This window comes from Paramormyrops kingsleyae, chromosome 10 (genome assembly GCF_048594095.1).
Source record: "Paramormyrops kingsleyae isolate MSU_618 chromosome 10, PKINGS_0.4, whole genome shotgun sequence".
NCBI lineage: Eukaryota > Metazoa > Chordata > Actinopteri > Osteoglossiformes > Mormyridae > Paramormyrops > Paramormyrops kingsleyae.
In genome coordinates this window covers 15,140,168-15,164,544 of record NC_132806.1, presented here as the reverse complement: position 1 = coordinate 15,164,544, position 24,377 = coordinate 15,140,168, and the positions used below count along the sequence as shown (strand labels likewise).

At 45.3% G+C, this 24,377-nt stretch overlaps 1 protein-coding gene and 1 long non-coding RNA gene across 5 annotated transcripts; one reads left to right on the top strand and one right to left on the bottom strand.

The window, feature by feature from the left end:
• The first annotated feature begins 2,531 nt into the window (after positions 1 to 2,531).
• On the top strand, positions 2,532 to 24,049 carry LOC111835001 (solute carrier family 12 member 9-like). 4 transcript variants are annotated; one of them, XM_023794872.2, is made up of 18 exons: positions 2,532 to 2,547; positions 3,197 to 3,273; positions 3,819 to 4,010; positions 5,351 to 5,485; positions 5,726 to 5,863; positions 6,824 to 7,126; positions 7,633 to 7,740; positions 8,832 to 8,943; positions 9,411 to 9,568; positions 9,701 to 9,783; positions 10,188 to 10,312; positions 10,563 to 10,755; positions 11,265 to 11,439; positions 12,232 to 12,378; positions 12,684 to 16,275; positions 19,262 to 19,818; positions 22,147 to 22,360; positions 23,038 to 24,049. In XM_023794872.2, exons 3-15 carry the CDS (start codon positions 3,821 to 3,823, stop codon positions 13,589 to 13,591), a joined length of 2,775 nt encoding a protein of 924 aa, XP_023650640.1. In that variant the 5' UTR covers positions 2,532 to 2,547; positions 3,197 to 3,273; positions 3,819 to 3,820; the 3' UTR covers positions 13,592 to 16,275; positions 19,262 to 19,818; positions 22,147 to 22,360; positions 23,038 to 24,049. The 4 variants fall into 4 exon arrangements, with proteins under 4 accessions (XP_023650640.1, XP_072573472.1, XP_072573471.1 ...); XM_072717371.1 differs by lacking the exon at positions 2,532 to 2,547 and having other exon boundaries at positions 2,802 to 3,273; positions 19,262 to 19,359; positions 22,258 to 22,360; XM_072717370.1 differs by lacking the exon at positions 2,532 to 2,547 and having other exon boundaries at positions 2,802 to 3,273; positions 19,262 to 19,359.
• On the bottom strand, positions 15,808 to 17,422 carry LOC111835004 (uncharacterized). The gene is made up of 4 exons (XR_011993565.1): positions 17,136 to 17,422; positions 16,958 to 17,053; positions 16,648 to 16,729; positions 15,808 to 16,472 (listed from the first exon to the last, which is right to left on the bottom strand). It is a non-coding gene; the product is annotated as an uncharacterized lncRNA (long non-coding RNA).
• Positions 24,050 to 24,377: the final 328 nt, after the last annotated feature.

The window sequence follows — 24,377 nt, the reverse complement described above, 5'->3', positions numbered from 1 at the left end:
ATGTTACTTAAAATCATCTTCTAATTAAACAAATGTAAATGTACTGGAAGTTGAACCTACAAGGGTAAAGTTTCCCAACCTTTTCTCCTAGCTCAGAACGCCCATAAAATGTGGGCTGTCTGGGTCTCCACGCAGACTGGGTCTGGAAACCAGGTTGCTGATGAAATCCATACTGTGTAGTAACTGGCAGGAATTATGATCAGCTCTGCCTCTACAGGACAAACCTGTCCATGCAGCTCCTGATCTGCTCTCATCCAGACTACAGCACCAATTCTCACTCTAACTGCCTCTCACAGATATCAATAGCTCAAAACAATTAAATCAGTATAACATCCAGTCAAACTTCTGGGATATTGATCTGGTCAGTTAAGTAGTTGAGGGGGTTGTTAATCAGTTTCAGCTGCTTTGGTCTTAATGAAATTAATAACAGGTGCACTAGAGGTGCAACAATGACACGACCCCCAAAACAGGAGTGGTTTAACAGGTGGAGGCCACTGACATTTTTCCCTCCTCACCTTTTCTGACCTTTTTTCACTGGTTTTGCATTTGGCTACAGTCAGTGTCACTACTGGTAGCATGTGGTGATACCTGGACACTACAGACAGTACAGAGGTTGCACAGGTAGTCCAACTCCTCCAGGATGGCAAATCGATACGTGCCAGAAGGTTTGCTGTGTCTCCCAGCACAGTCTCTAGGGCATGGAGGAGATTCCAGGAGAGTAGTTACTCTAGGAGAGCTGGACAGGGCCATAGAAGGTCCTTAACCCATCAGCAGGTCTGGTATCTGCTCCTTTGTGCAAGGAGGAACAGGATGAGCACTGCCAGAGCATACAAAATGACCTCCAGCAGGCCACTGGTGTGAATGTCTCTGACCAAACAATCAGGAACAGACTTCATGAGGGTGGCCTGAGGGCCCGACGCCCTCTAGTGGGCCCTGTGCTCACTGCCCGGCACCGTGGAGCTCGATTGGCATTTGCCATAGAATACCAGAATTGGCAGGTCCGTCACTGGTGCCCTGTGCTTTTCACAGATGAGAGCAGGTTCACCCTGAGCACATGTGACAGACGTGAAAGGGTCTGGAAAAGCCGTGGAGAACGTTATGCTGCCTGTAACATTGTTCAGCATGACCGGATTGGTGGGGGGTCAGTGATGGTCTGGGGAGGCATATCCATGGAGGGACACACAGGCCCCTACAGGCTAGACAACAGCACCTTGACTGCCGTTCGATATCGGGATGAAATCCTTGGACCCATTATCTGGCCCTATGCTGGTGTAGTGGGTTCTGGGCTCCTCCTGGTGCATGACAATGCCCGGCCTCATGTGCTGAGAGTATGCAGGCAGTTCCTGGAGGATGAAGGAATTGATACCATTGACTGGACCCCACGCTCGCCTGATCTAAATCCAATAGAACATCCACCGCCGCCAGGTTGCACCTCAGACTGTCCAGGAGCTCAGTGATGCCCTGGTCCAGATCTGGGAGGAGATCCCCCAGGACACCGTCCATCATCTCATTAGGAGCAGCCCTTATTTGATTGTAGGCAAAATGACAACAAAGATTGGATGGAGGCATATTTTTCAAAGCATCGGAACAGGATAGTTTTACATTGCAAACACCTAAAAACTGGAGATTACAAAATATGAATGACAGAAAAATTTAAGAGCATTGTTCTTATGTTTTGTGGATTTGGATAGTTGTCAGACCCATAAGGGTATTTTGTACGCAAAACAGGTTTTGTATTATGTAGACTAAGCACAAGAATTATAGTCTAGCATCCGTTTTGTCAGATACTACTCATTTGTTACTGAGTATATTTACAAACTGATGCAAACGTCAAAAATATTTTACGATTAAAACTTACTTATTGTACATAAGAACATAAGAACATAAGAAATTTACAAACGAGAGGAGGCCATTCGGCCCATCAAGCTCGTTTGGGGAGAACTTAACTAATAACTCAGAGTTGTTAAAATCTTATCTAGCTCTGATTTAAAGGAACCCAGGGTTTTGGCTTCCACTACACTAGCAGAAAGACTATTCCATACTCTAACTACACGCTGTGTAAAGAAGTGCTTCCTCAAATTTGTTTTAAAATGTTCTCTTGTAAGTTTGTGTGTGTAAGTAAATTCACTTAATTTTGTTGTTTATTTGAATCAACACTAATCATTTCTGCCTTTTAAGGGAAGGACCTGGAACACAGTACAATTACTAGTAAACAATGTAAATTAAAACAAGTGTGGAAAAAATAGGCCTTGTTCGATATTTTAATAATTCACTATTATTTCGGGCATATTTTGTGCTGTAATAATGCAGTCTACCTCCAATTTTACTAGACGAGGCGTGCCGTTTACTTCCAAGTCTCAAGTCGACGGCGATACCGGAAGGGGGCGCCACTCGATCACCGTCGGTGCACATCTAGCGACTGCAAGCTTAAGTGCATCCTAAAACGATGAACCTTTGAAAATGAGCCATTTGAACGCATCTCCTAGCGCCATGCCGCTGTGTGTGTGTGTGTACACACACACACACTTAAAATGATGCTTCAGACAAGTATGGGTTCCGTCTCAGGAGATATCCTACCGCCATCTGCCAATCAATATTGTATCTTATATTGTTTACGTGACCGCCTCGAAACATATGAAATACATAACGGAAACATACTGTAGGCCTAAGGCTTAATTACGCAGTGGGATGTACGATCGCACGCCCCTAGCTTGTGTCTCCTATAAGCCGGTAATGTGTTTGATCAGTATCCACGCCGCCAGATCTGTTTGCGGAAACCCTGGAGCGGTGCGTTTGGGATGCGACCTCCCCTTTCTCCTTACTCACCAGTGATGCGCCGTCACATGAACCGCCGGGTCCCATGACTTTACCAAACACAGATGCGGTTCAGCTTTGTGGATACAAAAAAACAGACGGATCGCCTATTTGTTCGTGTGACTGCATCAACTGGAAATGGTCGAAATTTAGGGCGACTCGTGAGCTCAAGTTTATGCAGCCCTTTTAAAAATGGAGGCCAGTTCAGTCAGCTGTATTGCTGGACAGAGGAGAAGTAGCTGGTTTATATTCTATTCGCTGTTATTGCTAAGTGATGCTTAAAGGCATCTTCCTGCGGGTCTGCTCCGACTCCCGTTTTCTGGATTTAGGCTGTTAGGAATACATTTTAATAACTAATGACCTGCTATTTATTTCTTTAAAGAAAATATAGCTGGTCGGCGACCACGCAGCTACTTGCACATCGAAGAGCTTTCGTCGCTCCCAGAATTTTTAAACCAGGTGGGTAAAAATCTGTATAAATATGGGTGAAAGCATAAGGTGTGTGGTGTGTTATTATTATTCACGGAGATGGGGAAAATGTCTAATGCGGAAGGGGCGAATGCGATTCCCAGGTTTCTAAGAATGTTTTATTATGATCCCAGCCCACGGTAACGGATCCTGACCCACGTTCCGGGTCGCGGCGCCGACTCCTGTCCTTCCGCTTTCTGAACCTTTATAACCTCGTAGCTCACAATTAATTACAGGTTTAAGCATTTTTTTTGTGTAAAAAAAAAAAGATCGAATGCGTCAGTTATGCACTGCCTAACAAATAACTTTAGCCATAACAACCTACGTACTATTTGAATTGCAGTTGCATTTTAATGTATTTAAAAAAAAAAAGTAATATTTGAAGAGGTTGGAGCGTTTGGTTAATTGACACTTTGCTTTGAATGTGGCAGCGGTACTGTTTGGCGATTTCGTTTTGTTTAAAAATTGTTTTGAAACCACAGAACATCAAATGTTAAAATTTCTCCGCTGTACTTGTGTCTCACTCCCTCCCACAGCCATGTCGAATGAACACGCCCCCCTGCTAACCTACGGCCTCTTCAACATGGTGGGGGAAACGGGGGCACCCGGGTCGGGCTCTGCCGACTCCGCACCCACAGCGGCCTCCACTCGCAGCCTGAACACCTTCTTTGGTGTGGTCGTGCCCACTGTTCTCTCCATGTTCAGTATTGTCCTCTTCCTCAGGACCGGTGAGTTACTGTGTGAATGGCTCTCAGAGTAACCTAGAGTAACAAATTAGATCAGTTACCGGGCCTGGATTTCCGATGGGCCAGTGGGATTGTGGGCCTTATAAAATTCATTGTGGGAGACCCCCTCACTCCCTCTGTAAAATATATTGGGGGCTTCCCCAATGGCGGTTTTTTAATCCCTGTCCAGCGCTCTTACTCACTAAACCTAAAACCAACTTGGAATGAATGTTGATCTAGTTAACAAACCTCTCTCTGTACCAACATGATTTTTATACAAATATTATATTCTGCCACTAAATGAACCGGCTAAATAAACTAGTTGATCTTCAAAATCTAGGGAATTTTGATAATGATAATGTTTTGGTCTGTCAGTCCAGGGCTTAGCTCCACAAAGTTTATTGTTGGTGTTGAGTCTCTCTGAGGGTAAGCTGTGAAATCTTACAGTAAGTGTGGAATTCGAGCTTCGTAGAGCTGGTGCCCTCAGGGCCTTACACTGATGCTCTGGATGGTTCTCAGTGTTGAACTTTTGCTACTAAACCGTTGATTTAACATTCACTTTGTTTCCTTCAATTTTTTATTTTGTTTTATTTAGTCACTATGGGGGTGGCGCAGTGGTTAGTGCTGCTGCCTCACAGGAAGAAGGTCCTGGGTTCGATCCCGGTATAAATTGGCCCTGTAACTATAAATTGGCCCTGTAACTGTGTGTGTGTGTGTGTGTGTGTGTGTGTGCCCGCCCTGTGGTGTGTTGGCGCCCGCCCAGGGTTGGTTCCCACCTGTGCCCCTTGCTCCCGGGATAGGCTCCGGTCCCCCCCCGCGACCCCAGTTGGGATTAAGCGGTTACAGTGATGGATGGATGGATAGTCACTGGTCTCAAACTTTGGAACTCTCTCCCAGAAAACCTGCAAGCTTCTGAATGTCTTTGAAAACTGGGCCGAAAGCACATCTTTTCACCTATGATAATCAGTCGTTTTATTAATTTATTTTCTGCACTTATTTTATTATTCCTTTTGTGCTTATTTTGATTTTTTTGTTTTTTTTCTTCTTTTAAAATTTCTGTAAAGCACTTTGCAAACCCTGGGGGTAAAACTGTGCTATACAAATAAAGATTGATTGTTTGATTGTTTAAATGCTATATTTTCCAAGTTGGTTTGAAAGGAAGGAGGGATTACATTTTCATGATAGTGCCACAGTATATAAATTAACATTCTACAGTTCAAATTGAGTGTTTTTGCATAAACACATCATGGCAAGTGTGGGGAAGAGCTGTGTGATTACTGTGAAACTTGTGGAGTGTTCGTTTTGTTAAAAAATAGTTCATGAACTCCATCAATTCCCTGCAGGATTTGTTATTGGTCATGCCGGACTGCTGCAGGCCCTCATCATGCTGGGAGTGGCCTACGTCATCATCTCCTTGACGATCCTGTCCATCTGTGCTATCTCCACCAATGGTGCCGTCCAGGGGGGTGGGGCTTATTGTATCCTTTTGAGGCCAGTATTGGACACATATTGACCTATATAGCTTAACGAACAATCATAGCTGCAGGCCAGAAATGGCTACATGCAGCAGATGAACTTGTCTTGAGTAATATCGGTCAGACCAGACTAATCGAGATCAGAAAATGAGGTCTATGGAAAATGGTTTGGTACTTTTTCCACCTCTGAGGTTGGGTGGCCCGTCCTGTACGCAGAGTGACCCTTAACTCAGCTCGCTGCAGTCATGATCAGCCGATCTCTGGGCCCAGAGTTTGGTGGAAGCATCGGGCTCATGTTTTACCTGGCCAACGTGTGCGCATGCGGGGTCTACGTGCTGGGCCTGGTTGAGGCCATACTCGACGTCTTTGGGCAGGCTGAAGGTCTGTGTGCCAAGGGAGTTACTTAGCCGGCCTTACATCTGACATCTCAGTCTGCATTATCTAAAGTTCTGCTTTTAAAGCTAAATGTTCAGCGTATTATAGCCCATCGCAGGGCATGTTGAGAAGAGGCTCGTGGGAGTTTTACTTTCATACAAATGTTCTGAAGGCAGAAGGAAAAATGATTGGTTCAGAGAGAGAACCAATCAGTTTGTAGTGGAGGTGGGTCAAAGCAACTAGAGGAGACTGGATCAAGATATCTCATCTAATTGCTTTGACCCACCTGCTCTACAGTCTGATTGGTTATCTTTCTAAACCAATAATTTTTCCTTCTGCCTTCAGAATATTTTTGTGTAAGTAAAACTCCCATGAGTTGAGAAGGGCACAGAGCAAGAAGGGTGCTGGTTTGAATCCCCTGATTGTTGGGAATTGGATGTTTGAAAAGGGCTTTAACCTGAGTTTTTTTCTGTGAAATATCCAGGTGCTTGAAGTAGAACTTTTCACAGACTTAAGTAATATATCGGCTATATAAATGGGTGCAAAACTGCTCAATAGTTCTCAGTCCTGTTCCTGGCACCCCCCCCCCCCACTGCTTTAAATAAAAACCATCTAATCAATTAAACTTAAAAATTGTTTCTGCAGTTTGTCGATGGTCTTCTCCTTTAAGATCTGACTATATAGGGCAGTGTTTCCCATCCCAATCCTCGGGGGAGTCCCAGACAGTCACCATTTTTATTCTGTCCCAACTTTCAACACATCCGTACTAGGTGTTTGCTGTTCTTGATTGGCTGGCTGCCAGGAGGGAGCAAAAACATGGACTGGTTGGGGATTCACGGGGGTTGGGTTGGGAGAAACTGTTATAGAGTATGATGTAGCCTTATACTGACATTAGCAGTGTGTTGTTCTGCCTGGGTGTCCTGTCCTGTGTCCCTGACTATGGATCTGGGTTCCTTGGTTCTTCAGGCTCCTCACTGTCGGAGAGCATGCAGGTGCTGCCACAGGGCTACTGGTACCGGGTCCTGTACGCCTCTGCAGTGCTGCTCCTCTGCCTGTTGGTCTGTCTGGTGGGCTCGCACATCTACTCCCGTGCTGCTTTCCTCATCCTCGTAGTGGTGACCATTTCACTGCTGTCAATTGTCATCAGCCCCCTGGCGCTTGGGCCCCGCAGTTTCATCATCAGCCACCAGGGGGAAAGCAACAGCACGCTGGTGTACAATGCCACCTACACGGGCTTCAGTCGGACCACGCTGAGGAATAACTTGGGCAGTGAGTGACTGGTTTCTGTATTCTTCTGAAGGTGGGGGTTCTGGTTATTTGGGGAGCCCAGCATTTGGTAAATAAGAAAGGTGGAGTTCTTGAGTGTGTTGGGGGTGAGAGAAAGTTGCTCATGGGAGTTTTACTTACACAAAAATGTTCTGAGGGCAGAAAGAGATAACCAATCAGATTGTAGAGGAAGTGGGTCCAGGTAACTAGAGGAGGTAGGACCAAGACATCTGATCGGTTATCTCTCTGAACCAATCATTTTTCATTCTGCCCTCAGAACATTTTTGTGTAAGTAAAACTCTCATGAAGCAGAGATTTGAGTGTGATGGGAACCAGACTGTAGAGTAAGAATGGGTTTGGTTAAGGTTTTGGAGCAAATTAAAAGGCACTATAAACAGTCAGATGGAATTACCGGTGAATATCAAAGTTAAGGCGCCATAATCTATGTTGATCCCCCAAATTTCTCCTCCTCCTCCTGTCCCTGTTCCCATCCCCTGCCCTCCTTGCAGCGGGATACTCGCTGGATTACAGCACCAACACCGTCATGACGTTCGCCACTGTGTTCGCCGTCATGTTTAATGGCTGCACGGGCATCATGGCCGGGGCTAACATGTCAGGTTAGCATGCTGTTATGCTCCGCATCTTAGATCCAGATCTCAGAATGTTCTCTGCTTCCCATTCTCCCTTCCTGGGATGGGCTCTGAGTCACTGCTACTGTGACTCGGGATGCTGTTAGGGCTAGGCAATATGCCGATAAAATATCGCATCGTGATTATGAGCATTCATATCGCCATCATTTTGAGGACCGCGATGTAGCCTAAACCAGGGGTCTCGACCTCCAGTCCTGGAGAGCTGCAGTCCAGTAGGTTTTCTATCCTACCTGGCTGGAATGAGCCACACCTGTTCACTGATAAATACCAGGAACGGGGGGGGGGGGGTGATCCACTATTTCAGCCTCTTTATTGAAGGTGTAGACACAACAGACTTTAAAAAACCTGCAGTTCTGGGTAGTAAGTGCACTTTTGCTCAGAGCTAAAAACACAACTTAGCATCACAACATATGCAAATTAAGAATTAGAACTAAAAACTAATAATAATTTCCTCTGTTTTCCACAAAGTTAATGATATCTAGTTCATGGCTAGATGAACACCGCTTCAGTTCCCAAACTCTCTCTCCTTCCCATGGATTTATTACATTTCACCACCATCTCACTAAATTAATTTAATTAGTTTACAAAAAGTCAATGAGATATTGATTTGCTATACAAGGTGTGCTAGTTGTCAAATGAAAAACTACATGGGTGTATTGGATGGCTGGTCCAAATACTGGGGTGATTTTAGGAGACATTTTGAAATAGCTACGCTGATACATTGTGACAGTCATAATAGTATAGTTTCACACAAACATGAAGATCATTTGAACATCATTGCCTCCGGCTGCCTAAGACTTTTGCATGTTACTGTATTTCTACTGTTGTTGTAATGTTATGATATCTTGAGGTGGGTTTCAATACACTCTGACATAGATGAGCAGTTTTTAGGATGGGTGGATGGTTTTCTGTATTATTGTTCTGGTAGTTCTCTGATTATCCTGCTGTTTGATCCCGCTGAATGAAAACATGCTATAGCATTTTTTTTGGGGGGGGGGCATGTTAAACCCTCAACCTTCTCATTCTGGTTTCACCCACTGGACTCCCTCTCTGTGTAGGAGAGCTGAAGAATCCCAGTGAGTCCATCCCTAAAGGGACCATCATCGCGGTGCTCTACACCTTCTTCATCTACCTGCTCCTCTTTGTGCTCATCAGCTCCACCTGTGACAGGTCTGTGCAAGTGCATCCTGGAAGCCCCCATAAATAAATAATGTTGTATGATAAAAATCGATCAATGATGTGGCACCCAGATGGTAACATTGTGACACTGATGGTGATCATGCCTTTTTAATGATGAAAATGTTCAAACTCTTTTCTGTTATTAAAGTAGAAAAGTTTTTTTTTAACCTCTGCCCCGAAAGAGTGTGTGACAAGTTGGACGTTTCAATAGTTTGTTCCATTCAGTATTTGTTTCCATTACTGCCTACTCCTAAATAAAAGAGAATTTAGGATATTTAATGACTTATTTTGCATGCATACATTTCCCGCAAGCTGTTCATATTCATCCCTCAAATTACCTTTTTAAACATGTAAGTTTCCAAACCCGTTTCAGACATAACCATTACCAAACACATGCTTGTCAGTAAGTGCAGTGCTGACCACCAGGGGGTGCTCTCAATGTCCCTGTGTTCGAACAGGGTTCTCTTGATTCAGGACTATGGCTTCTTCCAGCGGATCAACATCTGGCCGCCCTTCGTCACCATCGGCGTCTACTGCACCTCCCTGTCAGCCGCCATGAGTTCCCTCATTGGGGCGTCTCGCATCTTACATGCCCTCGCTCTGGACCAGTTATTTGGTGAGAGGCGGGCTCTCCTGGAAAGGGGCGGGGCTTAATAACTGCCACCTCACTGCTGGCACGAGTTTAGCCCAGGTCTTATATGATTTGTTTGGGTGGTTCTGATGCGTACCGTACTCCTCCCATCCTCAGGGCTGCCCCTGGCTCCGGCCACCATCACCTCCACTTCGGGGAATCCTTGGATGTCGGTGGTGTACACCTGGGCCCTCGTACAGGTGAGCTGGGTGGGGGTTCTGCTTCACGTGGGACCCACTTAGAGTGGCTGGATGGGTGGTGCAGTGATGTACAAACTCCACTATCTCTGTCCTCTGGTGGTGGAAGGTGTAGTAGCTCCAGTTTCTTCAGACAGCTTGTTTTTCGGTCTGTATCTCAGCCCCAGGCCAGCTGGTGATCAGAGTATAAGGTTCCATTGAATTTTGCCATTGCAAAATCTGTGTGTTCCGCAGTGCTGTGCTGCTCTGCACCTACTGAACACCTTGATGCAGTAGAGGTTGTAGGTTTAGGTTGTCAGACGTTTATGTGGAAAACTCAGTACCCACTCAAGCTCTTGTACTTGTACTTGAAGTTTCCTGGTTTGCCGTGGTTCAACCAGCCGCTCCCCCCCCCCCCCTGTTTGTAGTGCGTGGTCTTTGCTGGGCAGCTGAACTCCATCACCAGCCTGGTCACCGTGTTCTACCTGCTGGCCTATGCCGCAGTGGACCTGGCTTGTCTGGCCTTGGAGTGGGCGTCTGCCCCCAACTTCAGGTAACCTTGGGGGGCTTTGCCGCAGTCCTCCATCTTGTTCGCTCATGAGAGCCTGTACCTGCCTCCTCTTCACCTCAATTCATGCTCTGTTGGTCTGTCTCTGTGAAACTGAGCTGAGTACGAATCCAAACTGAAACCTTAAATTTAGTTTGCTTCTCGATAAATCAGTCGGGCTTCTGCGTTGCTCCCTCTTCCCCGTCTTCCTCCTGACCTCTCCGTTTCTCTGTCTCTTCCTCCCTCTCCTGCTCAGGCCTACCTTCCAGTTCTTCTCCTGGCACACCTGCCTGCTCGGCATCATGGGATGTGTGGTGATGATGTTTGTGATCAACCCTGTCTACTCCTCAGCCAGCATCGCCCTCCTGCTTCTGCTGCTCGTCTTCATCCACTACAGAGCCCCCACCAGCAGCTGGGGTTACATCAGCCAGGCGCTCATCTTCCACCAGGTACGCCGTGACTGGGCCACACGGTGTGACCTACTTAAACACACTCCCATATGATTACTAGCCAGGCTATAACACAAAGCCAACGCCTACTTTTCTGTAAGGGGCACGTAGCTGTGTCCACTACTGTAACTGAACTGAACACCTCTGATATTCTACCTGACTAGACATACACTTACTCTCAGAGCTGTTGAGACCTGAACCAATCCTACCCAAAACCTAGAATCAGGGGCAGCCCAAGACATAAGTGACCTAAGAGGCTGCTTAAAGCCCATTGGCCACCAGGGGGCCCCCATCGCATCAGCCTGTGAAAATGGAAAGGAAGATGTCAAATGACATCTAGGCTAATCAAATTTTGGCCGCAAAAAAGGCTGACTGACCCTGCTTGGATTACAGGAAGCAGGCTTTTCAATACGCATTTTGCAAAAACATCTCAAGAATGACGCTAGAATCCGCCCTCGTCTCCACTGCTCTGCTTGGTTCCACTCACCTCCAACCTGGCTGTCCTCCAGGTGCGTAAGTACCTACTGATGCTGGATGTGCGGAAGGACCACGTGAAGTTCTGGAGGCCGCAGGTGCTGCTGATGGTGGCCAACCCGCGCTCATCCTGCCAGCTCATCACCTTCGTGAACCAGCTGAAGAAGGGTGGCCTGTTTGTGTTGGGCCACGTCCAGCTGGGAGACCTGGGTGAGGAAGAGGGGCTGAGGTGGGATGACGGCCTGCCCAGGCAGTAGGTCTGAGGATTCGTGGAGCTGAGATGTTGCTGCAGAGCTGACATGTCAGTGTAACTCATGTAGGGCTGTATGGCTGAGAAGTGGAGGTAATGTGTCACAGATCAGAGACTAGCCAACGGAAAATGGAAAAGTGATGGATGTTTGTGGAATGGAGATCTCCTTATGGATAAATGGATGGATGGATGAATACATAGATATAAGTAGACAGACAATATACAGTATTTTGCAAAAGTTTGAGGGTGCTTTCCCACTGCACCAGGTACTGTACTTTTAGTACTTTAAGGTGCCAAATTTATAGCCATCCAACTAGATATCAGTAACTTTTTGGAGAATAGAAGAATTTCTTGTTCTGGGTATGGAGTGTATATTTCTGGGAATAAACATTCCCTAACCCGGATAAATAGCTTTAAGCATTTTGTTTGACTTTGGCATAATACTGTATCTGTCTATGTTGTCAGTGTTCAGTACTGCTGGCTAGGGAGAGAACAGATAGGAGGAGGTGTTGGAGGAGGTGCAGGGGGAGCTGTAGCGGTTATGTAGTCTGACGGCAGCAGGATGAAGAGATCACCCGGAGAACTTCCTACAGCACCGTAGGGGAATGAGCCATCTGTATTCTCATACGAAGAGCTGAGATGGCAGAATATAATTATGAAGTGAACGTACGGTCATGCAGTTAAGTATCATCCTTGAACTCGGTATCAGAGATATCTAACACTCTTGTGTTTCCCCCTCCCTCTCCCATCAGACACTCTGCCGTCAGACCCAATCCAGCCCCAGTATAACTTCTGGCTGAGTCTGGTTGACAAGCTGGGGGTGAAGGCCTTTGTGGACCTGACTCTGTCTGTGTCAGTCCGGCAGGGAACACAGCACCTGCTTAGGATCACGGGACTGGGTGGGTCCTTCTAACCCTTATTCTCCTCTGATTGGCTGACTTTCTTCACCCTTTCTTTCTTTGTGATTGGGTGGATCTTCCGTCTCTCTCTCATTGGGTAGATGTCCCTCTCTACCTCTATTTTATGGATGTCTGCATGTTGGTTCACCATGAACTGCATGTAGCATAATGTCCTTCAATTAGTAAACCCAATAGGATCAATAATACAATGGACTGCTTTCATTTAACATACAAGTTGTCCATTTTTCCCTCTGTCTCCCTCAGCAAGGTAATGCTGTCGTTCTGTCTACCCTGTTGGCTTTCAGGGGGCATGAAGCCCAACACGCTTGTCCTGGGTTTCTATGACAACTGCGTGCCGGACGACTACTTCCTGCAGGACCCAGCTTTCTGTGAGGGGGTTGCGGGACCCGGCGGCAGCAGGGGGGACAACTTTGGGGTGGACTTGCCATCCCTCCAAGCCCACTTCCCTCCTGTCCGCAGCTCGGAGTCTCCCCGCTGGCTGTCCCCGGAGGAGTATGTGGGCATCATCTCTGACGCCATCAAGATGGGGAAGAATGTGTGCCTGGGTCGCTGCTTCTTCCAGCTGGAGGGAGGCCGGACCGGGGCGTCGCCGACCGCCTCTGGGGCAGAGAGGACCATTGACGTGTGGCCCCTGAACCTGCTGAGGCCCGAGAACAGCGGCTATGTGGACGTCTGCAGCCTCTTTCTGCTCCAGATGGCCTGCGTGCTCAACATGGCCAGCGGGTGGCGCCGTGCGCGGCTCCGCATCTTCCTGTGCGTGGAGGCGGAGTCAGGTGACCAGGGCTGGATGGCCAAGGAGGAGACCCTGCGCGACTTGCTGGGAAAGCTGCGCATCCGCGCTTCCATCAAGATCGTGGGCTGGGACGCTGTGGTGAGGCAGTACAGGCCGGGTGGAGGTGCTGGGGGTGAGCGGCGGGCCGGGACTCCCGGGGGGGGCGACGTGGGCGAAGGGGAGCTGGGGGGCTGGGCCAGGCAGGCCCCAGGTGTCTCTGAGGAATACCTGTCAAGTGTGAATGCTTTGGTGATGGAGCACAGTGCACAGGCTGCCGTCCGCTTCCTGTACTTGCCCCGCCCACCGGCTGGGTCCAACCAATCGCAGAAGTACCTTTCTCAGCTGGAGGTCATAACCAATGGTCTGGGCCCAACCCTTTTAATCCATGGTCTTACTCCTGTTACATGTACTGAGCTCTGAGAAGATGGTTCTTTTTCGCTTTCATGTGCTTTGCCAATGTAGTTTCTTTCTGCGTCTTTCTGTCTACCTGAATCTATGCGAACTAATAACTTTTTCTATCCAGATCTCTCGATTGTGTGTGTTTGCAATTGGATGACTATTTTTAGATCTTTGCCTGTTCTAGCCCTTTGGATTTATTCAGTTACATTGGCTCTCTTTCGTCAACCAGACTGGTTGTGTTCTTGCAGTGGAGGTCTGTTTGTGCCCCAGGGAGCCAATGAAAATTCCCAGGCTCTGTTTTTTGTGACTAAATGCTAAGAATGAGGCATTTAATCAAACTCGTCATAAAACTAGCGGTTGTTTTCTTTTGCAGTACCATAGAAAAAATAGCATTTCAAGTACTATTTCAAAATTGTAAGACCCTGCACAAAACACCTTAGCCGTTATGATGTAAACAATAGAAAAATGGCACAAAATAACATTTAAGTAATTTGGTTTGTGCATCTGTATGTCTGCTAAAACCAGTTGTGTCTCAATGCTGTGTTGATATTGCGGATATCCACCACGCCATTAATAGAGGTGCCCTTGTTATCCCCAAAAGTACCGATGCCTTTACCAGCTAATCCCAGAATGCACCAGTCTTCCCCGTAAAACAAGCAAGGCGGGGAGGAATTAGGGTTATCTGGTTAGCATCGCGAATACGTCTTCTCCACGACTGCTATTTTTACAAATACACTATTTCCCCAAACATACTTAAGAACCAATTTCGCTTTTTTTCCTACATGAAGTATTTTTTTCCAGAAAGCGATTCTGTTTTAATCAAGTCTTCCTCTCATAAACATATAAATGGTTCAAGACTGTAGATGCCAAGCTGCCTGCAACGTCATGCGTTCGAGTTCGGAATCGCGCAAACGCTGTAGTCACCTGATCTCCCGTCTCCACCCACGGCATTAGAAAATTACCATTGTTAAACCAGTTTACCTGTTTTTCCAATTCCAACTTTTCGTGCACAACTGTAAAAAAAAACCCAGAATGTGTAGGCAATATATACATACATTCCGCATCAAAGTGGTGCCTGTGGAAACCAGGGAAGATTCTCAGGGTTAAGGGAAGGCAATTTATTTTGTTGGGGACCAACCAGACCTTTTATCAGGCTTTTACTTGCTTATAACCAGTAACTGTTAATGTAAGGGGTTTACTTTCCAAAAAAAAACACTGCTAGCACATTTAAAACGTTACGATTTAACCAGCCTGGGCAAACTTACCCAAAGCCTCCGCGTTCATCTGAGTGATTCATTGCTGATTTGTACATAATGTATAAGTAAGGTCTAACGAACTTACCCCCTCCTGCCTGATAACAGTTATCTGATAGGAAGATTGTAGGCTACTGTTAACTTATTTTATTAAATTTTATTAATGTTTAAGACCAAGTTTTTATTTAATGTTTTATATATTAATAGAGAACGTTTAAGATAAGGATGATGACGTGAAAGCAGGACTAAATAAAATGTTCATGTTTTTATGCGAATTGAAGCTTTGATTTATGATTTTTATCAACCATATGTACTCTTAAGTGCTGGTTGTATTCGCTCTTCGTGTTACTGCCTTGTTAACGCTGTTCATAAGTAGGAAACTGAACTGTCAAATTCAGCCGCTTCTTTCACTTTTTCCTTCAATGAAATGCTGCTAGATCCCCACTCTTGTATCAAGAATCAGCCCTGTGTATCATTAGCGGATGTGTATAAATAAATGCCGCACACACTTATCAGCTGGTCCAGATTTGGTCATGAATTTTAGCCCCTGGTTTAATGTAGGTCCCACGTCCGTTGTTGAGTGTTTCTTGCTCAGTGTCGTATTCCTCATTAGTTATGCTCGGTCTTTTTCGGTTCACATGGAAGGTCCGCCATACTTCTCCGTTTTCAATGATCATCTTCCCATGTCAGACGGTGCAAGTGGCCCAGCATTTTAATCTTTATATTAACGAACACACAGTGGGTACAGTGTTCAGCTTTATTTGTCATTCAATTGCAGCAATATATTTTGAAATATTTTACCGAGGAGAATTGATGTGGACGATCTGTGTTATACATTTTCATCTTTGCTGCATAATTTAGCTTAAACAAAGTTATGCATAACTCTCCAGACTAAGCTCACCGTAACCAAAGCCTCACTGTAATATGCATAATTTGTTACAGCTAACATAGCCTTTCTTCGGTGAATGTTCAATGTATACTGGCAATAAAGTGCGAAACACAGTTATTTTTTTATCATCGTTAATCTTAAGTGCGTGGTTTTTTTTTTAACACAGTATAAAGAAAAACATTTGCAGCGTCCATGCAGTCGGAGTGGCTGCTTAGTATATGTATCATTCTCTGTTACAATTTATTTCTCTCTAATGCACAGACCTGCACGCGTGAGTCCCGGAGCCTTGGCCTATGGGCAGTGCACTACCACGGTCTCCAGACCCATGTGGTCGCACTCCGTGTCTTGCTGTTTGGGCTGAATACGTGCCGGCGTCTGTGCCGATCGCTTACCATCTGTGCGCTATCGGCCGTTTCAAAGGCGAGCAGGTGAAACGGCTGGGAAGCGGAATTGGCGACAGGAGGAGATAAGATCTGTCCAGCGGGCACCGGCGGAGGATGGGTATCCAGCGGAGAAGGGTCACAGTCGGATAGGAAAGAAAAGCCGTGGACGGATGGGGCATGGTAAGAAAATGGAGCAAACTGCGGAGTCAGTGCGCCGTGTGCGAGCGCCGCAGTCTGATCCGAAATTCGATGGAGCAAAGCGGCCCTGACAGCGCCCCGGACCCCTTCGCTGGCGCGGAGAAACCGGCTGCCTTCGTTTGCACAATCTGCGTAACCAGCGCAGGAGCGGCTCACGCACATCGCGGAGTCAGCAGGATCTGAAAATAATATGTTAAAATATATACAACACACCTACGACTGAATCAGAAAGTATGGTAAAACGGATAGGCCCACATGGATTTTTACGCCCATTTGATTTAATGACTTTTGTAAGTAAATATATTAATTTGTAACATGCGTGTTTTTGTTTGCGTAATCCGCTACGCGGCTCACCTGGCGCCTGTGTTAAGGCTTTCAGGTACCGAACCGTTAGTTCAAGGATGTCCGCTTTCTCCATCTTCGACCTGCAGCAAGACTGTAAGGGACAACCCCACGCAATTAAAAACTCTGAGACCGACGCGGGCATAGCAAGCTTCTCATTTAATGGACATTAAAACTTTTATGGTCGCACAATTAACAATTATAACTTGTACTTTACCTAATTTATTGCGCATGCGCCGTATTACAGACAACGATTATACTAATACTAATGACTGTCATAAACGGGATAAGTAACATAACGCCCTCTTTTGCGATGCCTGACCTTTGCGGTGTGTGATCGCAGCAGCAATGCCCGGAGCTCGCCAAGGGAGCCGTTGATTCGTGCCCTCCGGCGCCTCTCCATCTGCGGCTTTGACACCTGAGCGACAGCGACAGCGCCGTTAAAATATGCTTTGGTCTGGGGGCTGAAAGCCTGCAGTGCGATCTGATGACCGACGTACCTGGCGGTGCGTCTTCTCCTTCGGGGAATCGCGTAGCTTCATTATAAGCACTACAGTGCCCAGCGCAAATTAATGTAATTTAGGACCAGTATGCCTATTTACTGGCAGGGTATATTATATAAGCAAATAATCTCATACAACTGAAAGAAGTCGCATATAGGCCTGTGTGTCTGAGGTATTTGTTTTATATCTGAAATAAAACTACGAATGACAATTTTACCGCATCTATTTAAGGATGTTTCTTTTCCTGTGCCGGTAGCGGTGTGTGCCTGTTAACGCGGGTGAGGCTAAGGTCGGTTCATTTATATAGGCTGGAATCACTCGGCCAATGGAGGGGCGGGGGGCTCCTTTAAGTGCAAAACAATGCAGTCACAAGGGGGTTAAAAGAAGAGTAAAATGGGAGAAAGGAACGATAACAAAGCCGGGATGTAAGTAGTAATGTAGGGTTACAGCGGTGGGTCTGTGGGTGGCAGGACCGAGGCCCCCAGGGAACATTCTGCTAGTGTGTTTGGGAAGCGGGGAGATCCAGGGGCGGGAGGGGTTGTATAATTCATGAATTTGAAGTGCCATCCCCCCCCTCCCTATTTAGGGATTAGGAAGCAGTCAGAAAGAATAGCGAAGTGCCAGTCAGCTGTGATTGACACATGAGCCGGGCAGTCCACATTCCTGCACAGTGCTCCGCGAGTATTGGCTCCAAAAATACCTAGATTGGCCTTCAGTTTACTTGTTCAGAGCATTAATTTAGAATTGTTGGCCTCTAAAAATATAGCGATTGTGCAAATATTTTAATAAGTAACAAAATACATATGGAAATGTCAAACTGGTTTTAAAAAAATGACCAAGAACAGAACAATTGTATATTATATGGTGACTGATAATTACTAAGAGTAAAAATACCTGAAGCTGATTTTTAAGCCTGAGCTGTGAATTTGAGAGCCAGCCTGTTTTCTGAGGTATGGACGTCTGGTAAATACCGTGCTGTGAATTCCTCTGTTTTTGCGTATTCATAACAATTGTTTTTGAGCTTCATAGTAATAAAAAAAGGTATGGTGTTCTGTTTGCTGAGTTGTTGCCGTCAACTTCGCATGGCTGGAAAGGTTCTGTTTAAGTGCTGCTTAGACTCATTAGGGCTTGCAGCAATGAAGTCTGTGTGTGTCTGGTTTAATTTAACCCATCATCATTTAAATTTGGTACAGTAGTTGCTTGAGTGACCATGTGGGCAATTACTTTTTCGCATGGGTGATGTAGGTGCTGGAGAACATTTGAAATACTCATTTAAAAAATGTGTATTGTTTACTCAGGTTTCTTTTGTGTTATGCTAAGTTTGTTTGAAGATCAGAAACAAGCAAAACTAGAGGAAATCAAGAAGCAGACATGCTTTTTCACTGCTCTGTGTGTAAGGGGTGTGTGTGCTGCAGCGCCTGGTGCTGGATGCTTGCTGGACGCTTAAGAACATGTCTAACGTGTTCATTACCACAGCAGCACCTGTTCCTTTCATATACACTCTCTTCCTTTTCTTGCTCATCCCTTCTCCCTCTTTCGTTTGCACTCTCTCTCGCTCTCCTGTTTCTCCTCTCCCCCCCGGCCCCCCCATGTCTTAGTGTTGATGACAGTTTGTCCGGCCTCGATGGATGGCTACTGGCTAAGTGACGGTTTTCGATATGTACAGCTGGGGGGTGCAATGTGAAGATCGATTGCCAATAGGGCTGCGAAATTCTGAGGTCAGTATTTCCAGAATTCCCCAGCTTAACTCCGGAAACCTTCTGGAAATTCCCCGCCCCTTTACAACCCTAGTTGCCACCCCCCACCCCAATGAGGCTGTGGTGTAACGAATGGCTGCAGCTGTACAGTGTGAGGCAGGCAGCCGGAGGGCTCAGCTCAGCTTAGCTCGGCAGGCCAAACGTCAGGCTCTGCTTTCATTCTCAGCAAGTCTGAAAACTAAATTTGAATGTGGCCCACAGTTCTGTTCTCGGTAATTTTCGAATGTGTTTTCTGTTTATCAGCTAATAAACTCTATAACAAACTATTAAATTACAGGCAAGTCACCAAAACTGCTTTGTCCTCATTTGCATTTTCTGGCTAATTATCATTGATTTGTTTACTTCAGTTTTCTTCCATTATTTCAGTTATGTACCTAACTATGGCCTGGTAACCTGCCCAGGATGTGCCCCGCCTCTCGCCCGATGATGCTGGGATTGGCTCCAACTTCCCCGTGGATAAAACGGTATAGATAATGGATGGATGGACCTTACTATGGCTTTGCATATTGTACTTAATGTTTTTGTTTCTACTCTCATGATTTATTTTGCTGAATAAACTACTGCATAATGTAAATGTACAATTTTAGTACGCAGTTCATCTAACTGAATATTACTAATATCATGCAAATATTAAGAATTATGAATTTACCAAAATACCATATAATTTTACATATTGGATGGCATGTTTTGCTTTGGGTAATTAAATAATCATGATAGATCCCAATAAGACAGCAGCCTCACTGCAGTCTGCTTTTGTTGTTATTAAGAGCATCCTCTATATTACACTGATTTCTTATTTGAGATTAAAGTGCTAACCAGAGGAGGAAGGTTCTAGTGTAGAATGCACCACCCATAGCCGTCCAGGCAGAGGGAAGGATTTTTTCGATGTTGTGCCCTATGATGAAGACGTCTGAGGAGATGGGGTGAGAGAGGAAGAGGAGAAGGCAGATGGCAGGAAGTTCTATGGGAAGCCGGAGTGCGTGCACACACACACACACACACACACGTCCACCTCCTGTTTCTCTGCCAGTCGATCGCTGGAGTGGGAAGCTCTCCTACCCGTGTCTGGCCGCAGCGCCCCCCCCCCCCCCACACACACACCGAGACAGGCCCTAATTGAGATACCCGCGCTTCCTGGCTCCACTGAACAGCACCAGCTCTCCTGAACGGACGGGGAGGTCACTTCCCGGGCCCTGCTCACCACGGTGCGGCAGGGCGCGAATAGAGGGAGAGAAGAAGTGGTGAGAGCAGCAGGGATATGAGAAAAAGAGAGAAAAGAAGGAGAGTGGATGAGATGGATGGAGGGAAGGAAAGATGAGGGCAGGGATGACCAAAGAGATTTTAGCCTAGTGATGCAGAACAGGAATACGGAGGCCTCAGTACAAATACAGAGACCTGCTCTCTTTGTCTGGTTGTTTATTGGTTAAATATCAATGTAAGCCGGACATTTTTTTCAGCTAGTTAGTGATTTGGATTGAGGTAAATAAAGTTCAGCAGATTTATACTCTTTCTGTAGTCACTTATCCTCTCCCAGTAAGCAGAGGGAGCCTGAGACGGGATGACATCACAGGGCAACTGCACTACTGGCGGCAGAATGCAGTCCGAAAAAATTGCAGTTCGATGTCATGGCATCTCTGAATTGCCCGTAGTGGGTGTGTCTTATGCTGCTACTCCCAGACTGAGAGTCCCTTGTTTGACTCTTAAGGTTGGTAACTCATCCAAACTCAAGTTAACTTTCATTGTCACTCAATGACTATTTTAAGATTTGAGCCCCCCAGTAGGACTGCCACTTTCAGCTCTGACAAAATAAATACAGGATGCCATGCCCAGATGCCCCCCCCTCAAGTCAGTAAAGTTACCTGAGGTGGGGGGGGGGGGGTGCCCTACTATAAAATCCATATGAATTTGTACAAAAACACAGGACAAACTGATAAGTAGATCTAGGAAATGTTTTTGAGGGGTTTAGAGAAGATCCACAATCGCTTTTGCTGTGACCATGGAACAAGGAATGACCAACAGCTATAAGATCCACATGAGAGCATCCAATTAGAGAAGGAGAGGAGGCCGGAGGGAAAAGCTCCTGGGCCACACACGAATAAGGGGTGGGGTCGGGGTGGGGTCGGGGGTGGGGGCGGCCGAGGGTAGGGTTATGGAGGACGAACAAGAACCATGCATCTGTTGCCTCTAATTCTATTCTGTCTTTCTCACCCCTTGTTCCCACAGCTTATGGAAAAAAGCGCAACACTTGTCCTTTCTGCTCTTGACATGGACTTAATCCCCAGCCAACCCCAGGGAAATAGAGTTAGTAGGTGGGGGCGGGGGGAGGCTGGGTGGGCTGGATGCTAGAAAGTTGGGACAGATGTCCAGGTTTGTCGCACGCCGGTGCATCGTGAAGGAATGCGCGTGCATGCCGTCTGATTTGCAGGTGCCTGGCAGGCAGGATACCTGGCGCTAGCATGCAGTTAGTGCTAGTGGTTCAGATGCTGCACTAGTGCATCAGGGATAATGAATTATTAATGTGTTGAAAATCCATCAAATTTAGCTAAATACAATGCAATGCAATATCGTTAATTACTGACTAAACACATTTTTCTGTCTTCCTACCTGCTGCATTGAAGTCATAAGCGCACTGTGATTTTCACTTAGCAAATATTTTGATTAATAATTTGGTCATTGGAGCAGAACTTAGCTGCTAAACAAGGACTAGTGTGTGTGTGTGTGTGTGTGTGTGTGTATACATATATATCCTTCTTTTACAGCTAGCTATACGTTTTGAGCAGAAAAGCCCATGCAATTCTTAAAATGGAAAAAATGGGTAAAGTTTTATGCTGAAGTCTATGATGGTGAAGAAATATTTGCGCACAAATCTTTTTTGAATTACAAAAAATTAAATCTAAGTATATTATTGTAGCTTTTATGGGACATGAAAATAATCATTAAAAATGGCCCCTGCTGACAATGCAAAGCTCAGATTTCCCTCCATGGGAGATAATTGCCAGGCTTGGATTGGAGGGTGACATACAATCCAATAACTCCGCTCTCCTGATGAATACGACAATTTTGATGTAGCCTGTAGTGAAACTTGTAGCCTAATGTAGCAATAGCAATAACGGGTTTTTATAATTATTTTCTTATACATGGATAGGAGTCTTTGAAAGAATGAAAAACTCACCACACTGTACTTATACAACAGCATAAAAGTTTAACACACTGGAGTTTGCACATGGAATGAGACACTGGGTGTTTTTCAGTTGCTGGTCGATGCCGATGGTTCCAGGAACGGATCAGTCTTCCCTCGATTGTGTTTCTGGGAGCAGAGCGACACCGTTCTGACAGATATCGGGGGGGGGGTTTGCCCTCAGGACCTGCCCCCCCCGTGATGGGACTTAGCTGATGGATAAAGAGACAAAGTTGGATCAGCAGAAGGAAAAGACTGAGGAGGGAGATAGAAGTGGCAGTGGAGAGGTAGCGGTTACATTGTTTTTGTCCCCCCTCCCTCTCTCTCAGGGGGATGAAGGATGGAGAGGGGGCACGAGGAAAGCGTCTTTTTTTCGTCTGTCTGACAGCCTGTCCTCATCCCCCTTTTCTTTGGCCCATCAATTGAAGAGGGAGAAGCGTGGAGGCTCTTCAGCTGGAGAGCGTGTGTGGAGTGGCCCAAGTGTGTGTGTGTGTGTGTGTGTGTGTGTGTGTGTGTGCGTGTGTGCGTGCAAATGTGTTAGCAAGTCAGACAAACAGACACCATAGGAATGTTCCAACAAAAACAATTGCCCTTTTTCCAACTGATTTCCTTTAAAATATTAATTTGTTAAATTATTATTTATCTTATTGTTAATTTGTGCTTACTTTAGCCAATGGGAAGAGAAATGTTGAGTAGATCATACTCAAGAGAGTATGAAGAAGAACAGAGAAGAAATCTGTGAAATCAATATATGTTTTTATAATTTATTAACAAAATTAATGTTCTGACAATTTTTATGCTTTATGTGAACTGTAAAATCCATCATTTGCTCTCAGGGTTTGTCAAAAATCATATGTTAAGTGTTAGCTATGTTGCTGCAGTTTTTTGTGTGGTGAAATGCTGAACATTCGCCTGAAAGTGAATTGCGGTGACTGTCATTAATCAAAGTATTTTATGCTACCAGGCATGACAGTGAGGTGATGGAGCAGCTGTCAGGGAGAATACTGACATTTTCACAAGAAGAAAACAGGGAAATGGTGGTGAGACAAGGGGAAGCTGGAGGAGAAGCTGAGGATTCACTGGAAGATTAAATCCCTGTTTGACGGACAGCATCCACCTTCCAAATCCGCTCTCTCCCACACTCTGACTCTCATCAGAGACAGCGCCCCCCCCCCCCCCCGCTTTCTCTGTCTCTTCTTAACTCCCCCAATGGCACTTCAGAGTTTAAGAGGCAGATTGTTTCTAGAAACAAAATCCTAAAAGTATCCCACTCGTTTGCATAGTCTTACAGACTCCAATGAAACTAATTAGTTTTGTCAACTGCCAGCTTTTACACAGAAATGAAATAGGGTCCAATTTGTCCACTTTGCAAGACAAGTTTTCATTCTTTTATCTATTATGAAAAGTCATTAAATAATCTCAATATACACAATAATATACATGATTCCTAACCCTGGTGCTGAAATTCAGTGTACCTGAGTTCTTAAGGACTAGGATGTTAATTTCAACCAATAAGCTAATTTAACCAATTTATCATTTCTTGGGACTGAGGTCAGACTTTCAAAAAGTGCTTGAATGCACTCTTTCCTTCTAAAAATAGCAAAGCATGTGGTAAAGTGATATTAAAGTGTATTTTTCTAGAATTTTCCTTTTTCTAACCTGCGTGGCTAACACATTAATTAAAAAAAAAATCATATGTAGTTGGGCCAGTTTTAGACAGTGTGTATTACAGGGTTGTTTTGCAGCTCAGAGTCTGTAAATATCTGGAAACCTCGTGTAGAGTCCCCGTAGCTGATGCAGGATTCGTAGTGGCTAAAATGGATGCTGTTCACAGCATTTTGTTCTCTTCAACTCCCCGTCAGCGAAGAATAATCAGAAAAACGTCAAAGACTTTGAATTCTCATTCTTAAGGCTGTGAGACTTCCACGGGTCTAACTGCATTGAATTAAAAAAAAAAAAAAAATTTCATTGATAAATTATTGGGTGTATTTTGTGGTCTTTCGACATTTACCTGTGTGGAGATTATGAAAGCACTGTAAAATGTTTTTGTAAGTGATACGTTAAAATTAGAATTTTCTAGGCACAAAATGGTAATGTAGTATTGAAACTAAGGGCATAATTATGTGAACCATATTCAGTTGTTTGCTAATCGGTCTTTGGCTCTGATCCAATCGGATGAAGGATTAGGGAAAGTACCCTTTTCATCAGTGTAATTAGTATTCGGCAGGCAATATTACATCTTAAACTGTTTATTTACTAAGCAACCACATGTGTCATGCACGCATACAAATATATTTATTATAA

What these genes read in the sequence shown, in the direction of transcription:
- LOC111835001 (XM_023794872.2), top strand. Translation starts at nt 3,821, where the DNA reads ATGTCGAATGAACACGCCCCCCTGCTAACCTACGGCCTCTTCAACATG. An exon ending in CGCTCTGGACCAGTTATTTG is followed by an intron (nt 9,569 to 9,700) that starts GTGAGAGGCGGG and finishes TCCCATCCTCAG; the next exon opens with GGCTGCCCCTGGCTCCGGCC. An exon ending in GCGTCTGCCCCCAACTTCAG is followed by an intron (nt 10,313 to 10,562) that starts GTAACCTTGGGG and finishes TCTCCTGCTCAG; the next exon opens with GCCTACCTTCCAGTTCTTCT.